This window comes from Neltuma alba, unplaced genomic scaffold (genome assembly GCF_004799145.2).
Source record: "Neltuma alba isolate B1F8T4 unplaced genomic scaffold, ASM479914v2 tig00004556_pilon, whole genome shotgun sequence".
Lineage (NCBI taxonomy): Eukaryota > Viridiplantae > Streptophyta > Magnoliopsida > Fabales > Fabaceae > Neltuma > Neltuma alba.
The window spans coordinates 1-12978 of record NW_021633764.1 but is presented as its reverse complement, the minus strand read 5'-3'; the positions used below and the strand labels follow the sequence as shown (position 1 = coordinate 12978).

Genomic DNA, 12978 nt, shown 5'->3' with positions numbered 1-12978 from the left:
CTTTTGTGTAGGACTTAATTAGTTGATATTAGTCTTATATGTAAGACTCATTTCATGTTTATCAATTTTTTTTCTCAAATTAATCTTATTGATATTCCCCCAACAAAAATTCAATAAGAGAGGAAATGAGAGAATTAAGAAAAATGTTTAGAGCTTTTTAGAAAAAAACATATTATATTAACTAATTTAAGTAAAATTATTAATTTACTTAAATTAGTCAATTAAGTTTTACATCAATTACCGTGTATATGAATTAGTTGGGTGGTTAGAAAGGTCTTTGATCACTCCATCACCATATTTAACCAACCCCAAAAGAGATGGTGAGAGTTGGTTTTCTTTGGCGGTAATTAAGAGAGTGAAATGTGTTCATCATCTTAGTTTTCAATATCATTTGATTAATTAATTAGTTGCTTCTAGAAATGAAGAACAAATTAATGAAATAAAAATTTAAATATGGGTTAAAACATTTTTTTCCAAATAACTTGTTGTCTATTAGTTTTTTCAAATATTGGGTTAGGTTATGCTTCCACTATTCTTCATAGTCATTATTGTTTGGTTGAGAAGAGAAAATTAGAGGAACTCGTGAGATTTATTTAAATGCAAGTTACACTGCTCTATGAAATTCATTTGAAATAATATGAATATATGGTAATCAAAATGAAAATATTTATAATAATTACACTGTGGTCTAATGTCTGCACGCAACCGGAGATAATAAATGACATAGAAATTTAGACTTTTTATATATTGATGATTAGATCATTAGATCATGTTCGAATAATTGTGAGTTTAACAATGTAGGTTACGAGAGCTTGTTTGGAGGGGCATTCAAAGGCATAAAGTATGTTTAATAATTGATAAAATTAAATAATTATTAGGGTAAATTGGATAAATTGATAGAAGTTAAATGCTTTCTAATAATAATTGCACATTCAAAAGTATTTTTTTTCCATAAACAGCGTCCAAAAAAAATAATTTCTCTTAATTTCGTTTTTCAAAAAATAAAACTCCAAACAAAAAGTATGATTATAACCAAAATCAAATCTGAAAATCATGTTCACTTAAAGTAATATTTGTTCAACTCCAATCTGAATAGGTACTAAATTATGTATATTTCTTTTAATAATTAATTAGCCTCTTAATAATATAAAATAATTACTATATGCATGAAATAATTATTATCTCCCATCAATCTCTGCGCGCGCGTGTGTGTGTGAGTTTATATATTCCCCAATTTTCTTCACGTGCCCAAAAACTGGGAAGAACAGAGCCCATGGAAGATACAGAAATCCATTATATTGTCAGGAATCATTTAACATGATATATTTTTTTTCCAACACAATATATATTTTCAAAATGCAAGAAATATATTAACGAAAACCAACTTCGTCTTTACGTGTAATTTCGAGAAAAACAATAAGCCATTTTGCAAAACTAGTAAAGAATCCAAGGCCACCTAAAAGGAAAAAGCAAAAAAAAAAAAAAAAGAAGTTTGGAAATATCGAAATTAAAGATGATTTCTTAGCCTAGGTGAAAACACTAACCATAGTCCACTAACCAAATATTTTTATGAAAAAAAAAATGACGTTGGAATATGCATGCCACAACTACAACCACATCAAATTAACTACAAACAAGCTATTAATTAGACTATAAAATCGATGATATCAAATTGATATTAAAATTACCAATTAATTTATTTGGCGGATCCGCGTAGAAGTAGACTCTAACTGATATAATTGGATTTATTCAAAAGTCACGTATTAATGCCAATCAATCAATCCTCAAAGTACAGAATCACGTCTCTTACTTCCCAAGTTAGGTGGAATCTAAACAAGAAGCTTAACTAACTAAATAAATCAAATTAATGGAATCTGAATAAGACGACACGAGGGAGATGAGGATATATACGAGGTATGATACGATATTAATACTTAATTTAATAACGTTTCGTTTGGTACCAAAGTCTTTGACCAACAATGTTTCAATATCACGCTACGAATCACACGAATAGTCTCTAACAAAATCTTTTACTTTGTTGGCGATCAAATATCAGATTTCGTCTTAATTAATAATTTATTATAGAGCTTATATATATATAATCATCCGGCAACCGGTTTTTTTTTGGATCCTATTACCAGGTATCTGAGTAACGGACCAATCCAGTTCGGGATTCGTGACTTTTCCTTCCTATAAAAGTGTCTCCTCTAGACTTGAACTCCAGACCCAAAGGGACATAACGGGACCTTACACTGCTAGACAAACTCTTTATTGGTAGAGTCCTTTTAAGTTTTAATTAATTAACAATGCGTTTACAAGAAGAAAAAGTGGTGTCCCCACAAGAATCAAATTCCAGATCATAATTAAGCAGTTTCAAATCGTTGAGTCTGAATAAGCTGTACAACCTTGAAATAATTAATGCAATAATATATATATATAATTTCTAAAAGCAAGCACGTATTGTGATACAAATTAATTAAAAATGATCTAGTTGCTCAATTAATCACCTCTGGGAAATTCTTTTTAGGTTGTGGGTTGCGAAATCGTTATCTGAATTCTAAAATGTGTTTTGTCTTTGTTTGCCTTTAGGATAGGGTCATAGCTCATAAGGTTGCTTTTATAATATAAGGAGGTTTTAGGTTTGAATTATGGATAGCTAAAGTTAAATCTAAATCACAAATCTCTATATCCTAATTAAATTTAACTGTTTTGTCTAATTATGTTGTTGTTGTTGTTGTTATAGATTCGCAAAACTATACTAAATCCATTTGGAGCAAACAAAGGTTAAGATAATAATATGACACAAAAGAAAGAGTTGAAAAGGAACACAATGGAATTGGATTCAATCGTGCCATTATTATCGTCTCTACTATTATTTTTGTCGCAGAGATCGATAAGTAGTGTCTGCGATTTAATTAAAGTGGTTGAGTTGAAGCATGATTGATTTGAACTATTCCCATCTCATAACTTTGTGACAAATTTGTGTTTATATATATATATATATGATGATGGGGTTTTCAAATTTTAATTAATTAGAACCTGCCTACTTTGACTAATTAATCACACAACATGTATATAATTCAACCGTGTTAATGAATTCCTCCTTTGATTAAGAATTTTTTTAATCATTAATTATTAATTATTGAATGCATGATTAAGCCAGCCACTCTCTTTACAAAAACATGTACATATGGTAGTTTGGAGAGGACATTTTTGCAACTATTCTCGGATTTATTAGATTGGTAGGGACCATCTAATATGATGAAATCTGCTTGATTGTTTTGAATATATATATATATATATATATGATTTTTAATTTATTGTCGAATTCGTTAATTAAAAATACAACATATTAATCTTCTTTGTAAAAGCTTCATGATATAATTTTGAATTGGGAAATTTATTTTCTTATAATATTTAGCGGTTAGAACTTTAAACTGAGAGTTAAGTTGTCCAAAGAGGGAGTACACATTTAATGTCAGTTTTGAACTGTTCTCTACCTAAATTATTATATGAAGCGAATTTCAGAGTAATTAATTAATTTAAATCGGCACGTCTCCAATATCTCTTGAACATTATTACCTCTGGTCCTAATTATAAAAACTAGTTGACTAATTTGAGAAAATTAAGAAAATAAATTAAGTTAGTTATTTGTTATCAATAGATACTGTCTTTCTTAAAATATTATTGCTAATCAAATGCATTAGCTAAAAATATCATTATTAGAAGGATTATCTTAGGAAAAAATAGATAAATATGAGAGACAAAGTGGATTGGGATCTTATAATTAGGACAAAAATAAAAATCAAACGGTGTCTTATATTAAGGAACGGAGGTAGTACCTCTTAGCCTCCATTTGATTATGTGATACAAATTACAAAGCCTGCCTAACACTTTAAACACGTTTAATATATTTGATTTGCTTTCGAATTGACTCTAATTAACACGGGTGGATGCATAATACATGTAATTGATCTTTATTCTATGGCTGCGAAGGAACTAATAAATAAATAACTGACAGGTAAATATTAGCATATAGTCAAAAGAAGCAATTAAGAAGTTCAAGTAGATGTTAAATTGTCTAAACCAAAAAAAAAAAAAAAAAGGCCATTAAGAAATCGGGAAGATGCATGAAGAGGGCTTCATCTGTGTTTTTCATTAAGCTAAAAATATAGTAGATACTTAAATTTACAGAATCCAAAAAGTGTATCTTGTGGGAAGTTAACTTTTAAAGTTTAAGCTTTGAGGTGTTATAAGTAGCATTTTTTTTTTTTTTTAAATTACCTATAAGTAGCATACTTTGATTCAGTTAAATGAAAACATGTATTGTTTCCATTCTTATTTATAACTAACATTTGAGTGTTATAAATATTGTATATATGTAGATGTCCATAACCCCCAACTCTTAGGATTCTTCATAGGATTTTTGATCTTTGAATGTCTTAAACCCATAACCCCCCAATGAATTACTTTAGAGGAGTTTTTCATGTTTATTGTCATTATTCCCTTATTCATTTCTTTGTAACTCTTGGATTAGACTTTTATGGTTGGAGGCCTATAAATAGAAGCCACATACAAGGCATTTGTACCCATATATGTATATGAGAAATACTCCTTGTTTTCTCTCCCAATTCTTGTCTTGCTATCCTCTTTCTACTCTCAAACTCTCTTATTTTTATAACAGAAGTTTTTTTTATCTTTCTATATATTTACAAGTCATTTTCTAAAATCTATATAACAACTTTTTTTTCCCCCAATATTTCCTAACTCCATCTTCAAGGTAGTATAAGTAGTATAATTTTTTTTAAAATGATGTGACTTATAAATATGATTTAAAAAATTTTCTATTTTATAAATAAGACTATGAGAGTGTGTTTTATATCTAGGAAAGAAAAAAAAGAGAGTAGTTTCTTTTTGGATTTAAAAAAAAGTAGTTTCTGTTTGAATTAAGTTATGCTCGAAAGTTTTTATTCAAGAACGCTAGGTACTTAGAAATTTGTTTTGGAAGCAAATTAACTATATTGTCCCATATTGTTAAAAAAAAAATAATATTGATTGTTAAAATAGTGACATTAAACATTAGCATTTTTAATAGTAAATGACAATATTATTATGATTTTAAATTTTTAGAATAAAGTAGTATATAAAAAAAAAACTTTCAGGCGTCCAACACTTCTAGATACAAACTTTTGAAACAATTTTTTATTATTATTATTATTTGGCTTTTCTTCTATACCATTAAAAGCTTTGGTTGGACTGCACAGTCCAAAAACCTGTAAATGCATCGAAGTGGCATCTCAATCAGTTTCACAATCACAGAGAAACCCATAATTCCAATGACCAAACACATCCAAAATTCTTAATTGGCTGCACATACACATGCATCTGCCCACTTTTCAAAAAAGTGGGCTTTTAAATAACCAATCCCTCCCAGAAAATGATGTTTTCTTCTCCCTCCCCATCTCCTCATTAAACAAAGCCAATAATTAAGTATTTTATTTTATTTTATTGCCATATTTTTCCTCCTTTTTCTTCCTCCTTGAATTTGATCCCCTTGGGAAATCACCACTTCCATGTGACATTCTTGGCTTTCCACCCATCCATATCACATCACCATCACAATCATAGCCTTTTGGCCTCAACCAAACATTAGACTTTGGTGAATTCTCATTACTTGCAGATGTATGGCACCAAAGATACAATGTCCTATAAAGTTGATAGTGATTTGATATGGGGACTTTAGTTTATTTCGTTTATCTCATCAAAGAAGAGTTAAATGAGTGTGCTAGCGTGCATGTGTCTATGCACACTCAGCTAAAGTCAGATTGTGATTGATTATTTGATGAGCATTTTCCCACCTTGGGCAGGCTCTTCTTTTAATTGTTTAATTGATACATATCACATTAGAGAGAATCATTATCATGATCAAAGGGGTTGAGAATCACAAACACTAGGCGTGATAATGGGTATAAACTTTGAATAAATCAGCAGAGTCTTGTAAGAGCCGTTCAAACATAGAAGTATGGACTATGGACAGCGTCTGTTTCGACAGGAAAATGCGTTTGCAAGTTTCATACCTACCAAGAAAGTAGTTGGTGGTAATGCAAGAAAATAAAGCAAGAAAAAGCCCTTGTCCACTAAGAAACCCATAAAATCTTTAATGGCGCGATAGAAGGAAGGCTTCAAGGAGATGGATTATACAGATCAGATAGATGGAATTTATCTGTCACAAGGTAGGTGTCCCTTTGGAATCAAAACTATAAATAAATAATACAAGTCCTGATTAAAAGACAAGTTATGCATAATCAAGGGGTAGGGTATCCCATTGAGACAAGAATTTACTCACTGGAACTCGTGTAATTATGTTTGGTTGCCTGGAAAAAGGGAGAAATAAAGAAAGAAAAGGATACAAGGGAAAGAGCACATATTCCAAAGTGGTCTCTTTCCTCAGCTGAAAGAGTGGGGAACACAGTGATCCAGAAGGCAGGAATATGTACGGCCTGGCCTGCTTTTTCCATAATCTTTATCAGGTGAATAGTCCCACCCACCATCTTCCTTCCATGACTCATGCCAACCTTCATTGATCTGTTCCTTTCAGAAGTCAAATTCAGTTCAGAGAAGCCCTGTAATGGAGATGCAGCTATTCTGAGTTGACATTACCTCTTCTTCAGGTTTCAGCTCTTCACCATCAAATGAGACCACCACGAACAATTATTTTAGTTTTACCATACATGGTCAAAACTTGGTGCCTGTTTTTCAGATCAACTAGAAGGAACCAAATAATTTTATGGGGGATTTTACTTCTTAAACACAACTGTCTGTAACAAGTCAAATGATCTTAGTTCTCAATTCAAGACTGGGTCTCCCCTCAATTACAGTTTCCAAGCGACTAAACCAACTTGCTAGGGGAAAAATACCCACAGATCAGTTTACAAGTGATTGTCATACAGCCCATGACACAGTTGTGGTCATTAGTGAACAACATTACTTTCTCTAGACCAGTAGTGCTAAAAATAAGCAAACAATAACTTAATAGGATTTTACCCAATCATATTACAATGCAGTATGTAAACAATACAGCTACATTTCGGGGGGAATACAACAACATTCGGATGCCTACTCCTATCAAGAACAAGAAGCTAACGCCCAACCATTATGAAATATTGCCTCACAAGTCATAACTTCTCCACATGCTCAAGAGAAGAAAAGTGCTTGTCAATGATGCTAAGAGTTTCTTGATCAATTTCAGCAGTGGCAACCAATTTAGGTAGAGAATAGTCTATTTCTTTTACGGGTGCAGCATCACTTTCATCAGTCTGATTCTTTGGTGTTTCATTGTCTTCTAGTTCCATTGCGCAAGCGCCTTTGTCTGAATTGAAAATTTGCGACTTCATCTCCAGGCACGATTTCAAATCCTCCTCATTTCGGGCTCTATTGATTTTATCTATAAGATCGTTTATAACTGATAGCCTTTCTTTCCTGACTCTTTCTGAATCTTGATTAGGTTCTTCTTCATCAATCGATTCATTAACGTGACCATCTAAAGCCCACTTTTGAGCCTTCTTTAATCCCTCATCAACAATTTGTTGTATTCGCATTCTCATTCGATCACTTCTGATTGAGTTTGACCTTAGCTGCAACTTCAGCTTCTGGATCATTGTTTCATTGTTGTTCTCCATTGAAATCTGATTAGAATCTGATACAGAGGGCACATTGTCTTCCATAGACTCTACAAGCAATACTTCCTTCAGTAAATCTACATTCTGCATATATCGGTCGAAAGCTTCATTTTCCACTTCAATGTTTCGCTCCCTGTACTCTCTTAACTTGGAAAGTCTCCATTCATTGATAACTGCAGCATCCTGTGACAACTCCCAAAATTATACAGCTACGCAGAACAAATTAATCTAAACAAGGATTAGTATATCTGTGCACCTTCCTAGTCAGTGGCTTCCTTGATCGAAGTGAGACATGCAAATTATTGAACTGGGCAAAACTGTTGGAAAGTTGTCGAAGTGATGCAGCTCTGCTTACGTTCCTGAATTACATTAAGAGAAGAAAGATAACAACCGGCTCCAAACAAGAAAAAGAACCACAAAGATGCTTAATGTAAATTATACAATCCATGATCCAGTGAATTAATCAATGAGATCATTAGAAAGTACGTAAGAAAAACATACTTGAATTTCAAGCGGGGAGAAAAAAACTGCATTAAGAAGGCCCGACATTAAACTTGCCTAGATAGAAATCGAAAAACAGGGTGTATAAAAAATGGAACTCTAAGTTAGAACCTCTTCCAGTAAACTAAAGCAAGGTAATTTTAGTGGTTTAAAACTTAGGCCCAACTTATTTAGAACAAATACTGAATAGCAAACTTCACGTTAGATGAAAAATGAAAACACTCTCAGGACTGCAGAATCCAGCCGTGTTTACAGCTGAGTGGGAATGCTGTTCTAATGCGGGGAAAACAAGCTTACGTTGTTCTCATCAATATCTCTTCTACTCTTTTTACCTAGGGCTACATTTATCAAAATTATTAGACTATGATGATGCATGGAAATTTTGGTTTCTTTGGGGGAGGGGGTGGTTATTATTCATGACCTACACAGATTGAGATGATTCTGAGGATGGCTGATCAAGCGAAGCAGCAGCAGAAGCTGGTGTCTTCTCGGAATGACTTGAATTTGCCTTCAACACTTCATTTACCACCACGTGGAAAAGCAAATAAAATAAAATTTTGTTATGTCAACAATAATTGGAAAAACTTATAAACAAATTACACAAAGTAAACAGAAACTCTCAACTCTGCCAACAGCAAAATCGCTTTTTACATGCTTCCTGTTTCATGTTCTTGTTATGTAGGAAAGTAAAATTGCCTCCATAATGCCACTAGTCTGAAAGACTTCTACTTTTGTTATTCCTTCAATACAAATTGAATCTAATCATGGCTGCCAAAAATGTCCATCTTGACAAGGCAGATCGGGTTATCCGCATATATCTGGGTGCTATGCTAATAAAAACCTTGTAAATTTAACAAGCATATTCCAGTCTCCATAATTCTAGATACTAGGCGTAAAATATGAAGTAACTCATTTCATAACTATCATTGAGCAGAGATGTTTTGTAAGTGAGATGAGCTTGAAACACTATCGCTTATGAACAGACGCATGGTGATTGGAGTTCTACCATCGCTTCAGAATCTTATCAAAAAGAGGTAATAGTAGAGACACCAAGGGCTATATCAAAATCAGGCAGTTGTTAGCATCTTTATAATAAAAACTACACTATTCCCATCTCACTAATAAGCCAACTAAAAATTAGACATATCCATTACAAATATGATTTTTAACCCTAATGAGAAACCGCAGGGTGTTATACTGATTTCAAAGAATCAAAACCAGGTTCATAAAATATATATATATATATAAACTACTAAAAGCATAGAGTTTGAAAATTCAACACACCATGAATATGACAAGGATTTTGATTTCTTGAACAGCAACTCTTGCATTGTTCATATGGACACCTACAGAATTAATTAAAACTCATCAAAAAATGCCATAAAAAGAATGAATTGTAACTCTGATAATAATATGCTATTATGTGGACGCCTGCATAGTTAATTAAACTCATTAAACAAAAACATCGAACAACAATGGGATTTAATGTCAATGCACAGTATGATTCAGATTTCCAAAGTTCTCTCTCCTTTTTCTAGAAGTTCAGAGAATCAGTTTATCGTGTATTTGCGAGACAGCTATGCACAATACAAAAAGAGTGATTCTTATTAGTGCCCAAGGTCAAAAAACTAGCATCCAACTTGATTTGTTCACTTATCAAGGATACATAGGAGGATGGACTAACCAACTCAGGCATACTATCAATGGCATGGCTCAACAGAGAAATATTTAATCAGCAGTATGCAACTACTCAATGAAAACAGAATCATATTAGGACCATGCCATGATATTCATCCTTTGTGGCCCAAAAAATATAAAATTCACCATTTTCATATGACATTGAGGACCTGGATTTGTAAACACTTCCTCCACCCATTACCCACACTATATTTTCTGTACTAAATACATATGGCTTCATACATCAAATAACTCCTGACTTTCCTCTGCATCAACTTCAAGATATTAACCCACTGGAGGCCGAGTAACTAGTGATAACATATTCTGGACCCATAATTATGAAACAAACATTAAGTGAGAGTATTCTAATTTGCATGGTCAAAGTTTTCTCTAGATCAAATTCCAATCAGAAAATCCGATATAAGAATCAAACCAGATTTTTGTGTCCCTTGAATGAAATAAATGTAACAAAATACCTGTAGTTTCCCAATTACTTTTCACCCCGGCGCAAGGATTTGAATTATGCAACAGAACCACAAGCTCTTTATGATATGCCAGTGCCTACTAGTCATCCGACAAGTTTGTGTGCATATTTCATATAATCTAGTCAGCTTTTATTGTTCAATCGACGTTACACCAGCTCTAATGTTTCAAAGCCAGAAACAAGCTAACCCAAGACCGAAATTCAGACATAAGGAGAGCCAAGTAACTAAAGAGACTTTCTTTCTTCAGAAAATTGACAAAAAAAGTTCCAAAACGTATATCAACTACACAAATGAATTCTTGGAAACGCGGAGAACGAAAAATAAAATTTGAGAAGAAGATTTACCTAGAACGAGCAACATTGCCACACTGTCTGCACTTGGGCTTATTCTGCCCACGTTGGGATTTTGGAGCGACGTCCGTACGATTGCCCGAGCCAGCAGCGCCAACCAGGGCTGTTGCCTTGGAAGGAGTTGTTGCAACGGCGCTCGAAATCGCATTGCTGCCATTGTTGTTGGGTGCCGGCGAAGCGGTCGCCATAACTGCGACTAGGTTCTTCGAAGGCGCGTACGCGAAATTGGAAGAATTTAGGATGAACGAAAAAAGCGAGAGTGCGCTAATTCGCTAGCTCTTTCCTTTCCTTTCCTTTCCTCGGCACCTGAGAAAAACAAATTGCGTGCTTTCTTATTTATTTATTTATTTTAACTTCATCACCTGGAGTTTATCAGTCTTGGCCTCGAGGACGACGCAGATCGGGACGCCGGAGCCGAGTTGACGACGACCATTGGGGTTTGATCGACTATAAGCAGCTTTGGGTTATCGATCTCTTGAGTTCAGAATAAATTATAATTGGGCCAGGCCCAAAACTGTTTATTCACAATGGGTTCATTTCTCCCTTTGCAAATTTATATAAGGGCTTGTATATTTTGATTTGATATGGGCCTCATATATTTTTGCGTTCGATATGGGCCTTATCTCATGAAATATGATACGAATGATACAGATTACAATGAAATTATGTACCAACAAAAAAAAAGATTACAATGAAATTGGGCCCCATATCACAATGGGCTCATTTATCCGTTTTCATAACGTTTTTTCTCCAAGTCTATATATGGGCCAGTACATTTTTAGCTGATATGGGCCTGTAAATCACGTCGAACACGATATGAATAATGCAGTTTTGCTGGAGATTTTCTTCCAAATATTGAACTTAATGATGATGATTTTTTTTTTCAGAATCACAATTTTTTTTGATAAAAAACAAAATTGGTCTAATTACGTATATTTTTTTTATTTTTAAATGAATATGATATCTTCAATTTTATTAAGATTGCATGAACTTTCAGTTCATGTTTAGAACTTACGTAAATGTCTCCTAAAATAAAAAGATAAGTGTACACCAAAAATATAAAATAAAAAAATAAGTTGCATAAATTGCTCTTAAAGTTAATGAAAATATCACCAAGTTCTCATCTATTTTAATTATGCATAATCTTTAACAACAAAAGGAATGGTTGTATAATTTTAATGAAACTCAAAAGTATGTGGACTTTAATTTTCTTCGTAGATACTCCTCCGGTCCTTAATATAGGACCCAATTCTTGAGTTGGTTTTAGTCCTAAATATAAGACCCATTCTCATATTTATCAATTTTCTCTAAATTACCCCTATGGATACTCTCTCAACCATAATCAAGTAGAAGAGAGAGATGGGGTATTAAGAAAGATAATTATGGTGTTTTAGGAAAAATGTGTCACTTTTTTATAATTAACTAACTTACCTAACTTCCTTAATCTAATCAAATTAGTTAAATGGGTCTTATATTAAGGACCGGAGGAGTAACATGTATAATTCATGTTTTTCCTGGTTTGGAGATATTAGTAAGTTTTTTAAGGAAAGAATGCCATTTGAGTTGAACAAAATTCAGTAGATGTTAAAGCAGGCCCCTCACATTTACAGAAATAAGGAATAGTGTAAATTTAAGAAGCAGTGGATCAAAAAAAGTGTGAATTTCTGTAGTTTTTACAGTGGTAATAATATCTATGTAACTTGAGTAATTTGAGGAATGCTTATCCATTTGTGCGTGTGAACATAAAATATAAATATGGTCAAGAGGATTCAGTTTCGTTGTGGGGAATATTTTGATGGAATCGTTCAGAATCTTGTTATGCCATTATTATTAAATATCTAAGGGTGGGAGATAGACATAAAATCCATGGTGGGAGCTGAGAGGGGAGGGATTATATACACACACACACAATGCATATATATCAAAGATAACGAAAGTTATTCACATATTAATCCCAATTAATTACGAATTAAATCCCAAAAGAAAGAGACTAAAAACACAAAACAAACCCAAATCAAGTAAAATCAAAGATTTTGTATCTGAAAATAATCTTACTTTAACAAACGCAAATGGGGATATAATGAGAAGTTGTAAAAGATTTTTTTTTTGTCAAGAAAAAAAAAAGTTGAGTTAGGTCTCAAAAGTTCATTAGGATTAGGAGATATTTTCAAACATAAAAAGCAAGTATAGATATATTTTAAATTTAAAAGCTTGATAAATTGTGGATCAAGTTCTTATTAACTAGATTAACTACTATGAACTATACATCAGAGTTTTAACTTCTTC

General features: G+C 32.7%; 1 protein-coding gene across 1 annotated transcript; it reads right to left on the bottom strand.

Annotated features, from left to right (window-relative positions):
* Positions 1-6773: 6773 nt before the first annotated feature.
* Positions 6774-11089, bottom strand: LOC114745188 (uncharacterized). Its single transcript, XM_028933341.1, has 5 exons — positions 10687-11089; positions 9465-9526; positions 8606-8696; positions 7936-8038; positions 6774-7862 (listed from the first exon to the last, which is right to left on the bottom strand). Exons 1-5 carry the CDS (start codon positions 10878-10880, stop codon positions 7176-7178), a joined length of 1137 nt encoding a protein of 378 aa, XP_028789174.1. The 5' UTR covers positions 10881-11089; the 3' UTR covers positions 6774-7175.
* Between the last annotated feature and the right edge of the window lie 1889 nt (positions 11090-12978).

Coding starts and splice junctions, on each gene's coding strand:
- LOC114745188 (XM_028933341.1), bottom strand. CDS start 10,880: ATGGCGACCGCTTCGCCGGCACCCAACAACAATGGCAGCAATGCGATT. Junction 8,039..8,605: donor TCAGAATCATCTCAATCTGT/GTAGGTCATGAA, acceptor AATGTAATTCAG/GAACGTAAGCAGAGCTGCAT. Junction 7,863..7,935: donor GGAAGCCACTGACTAGGAAG/GTGCACAGATAT, acceptor GAGTTGTCACAG/GATGCTGCAGTTATCAATGA.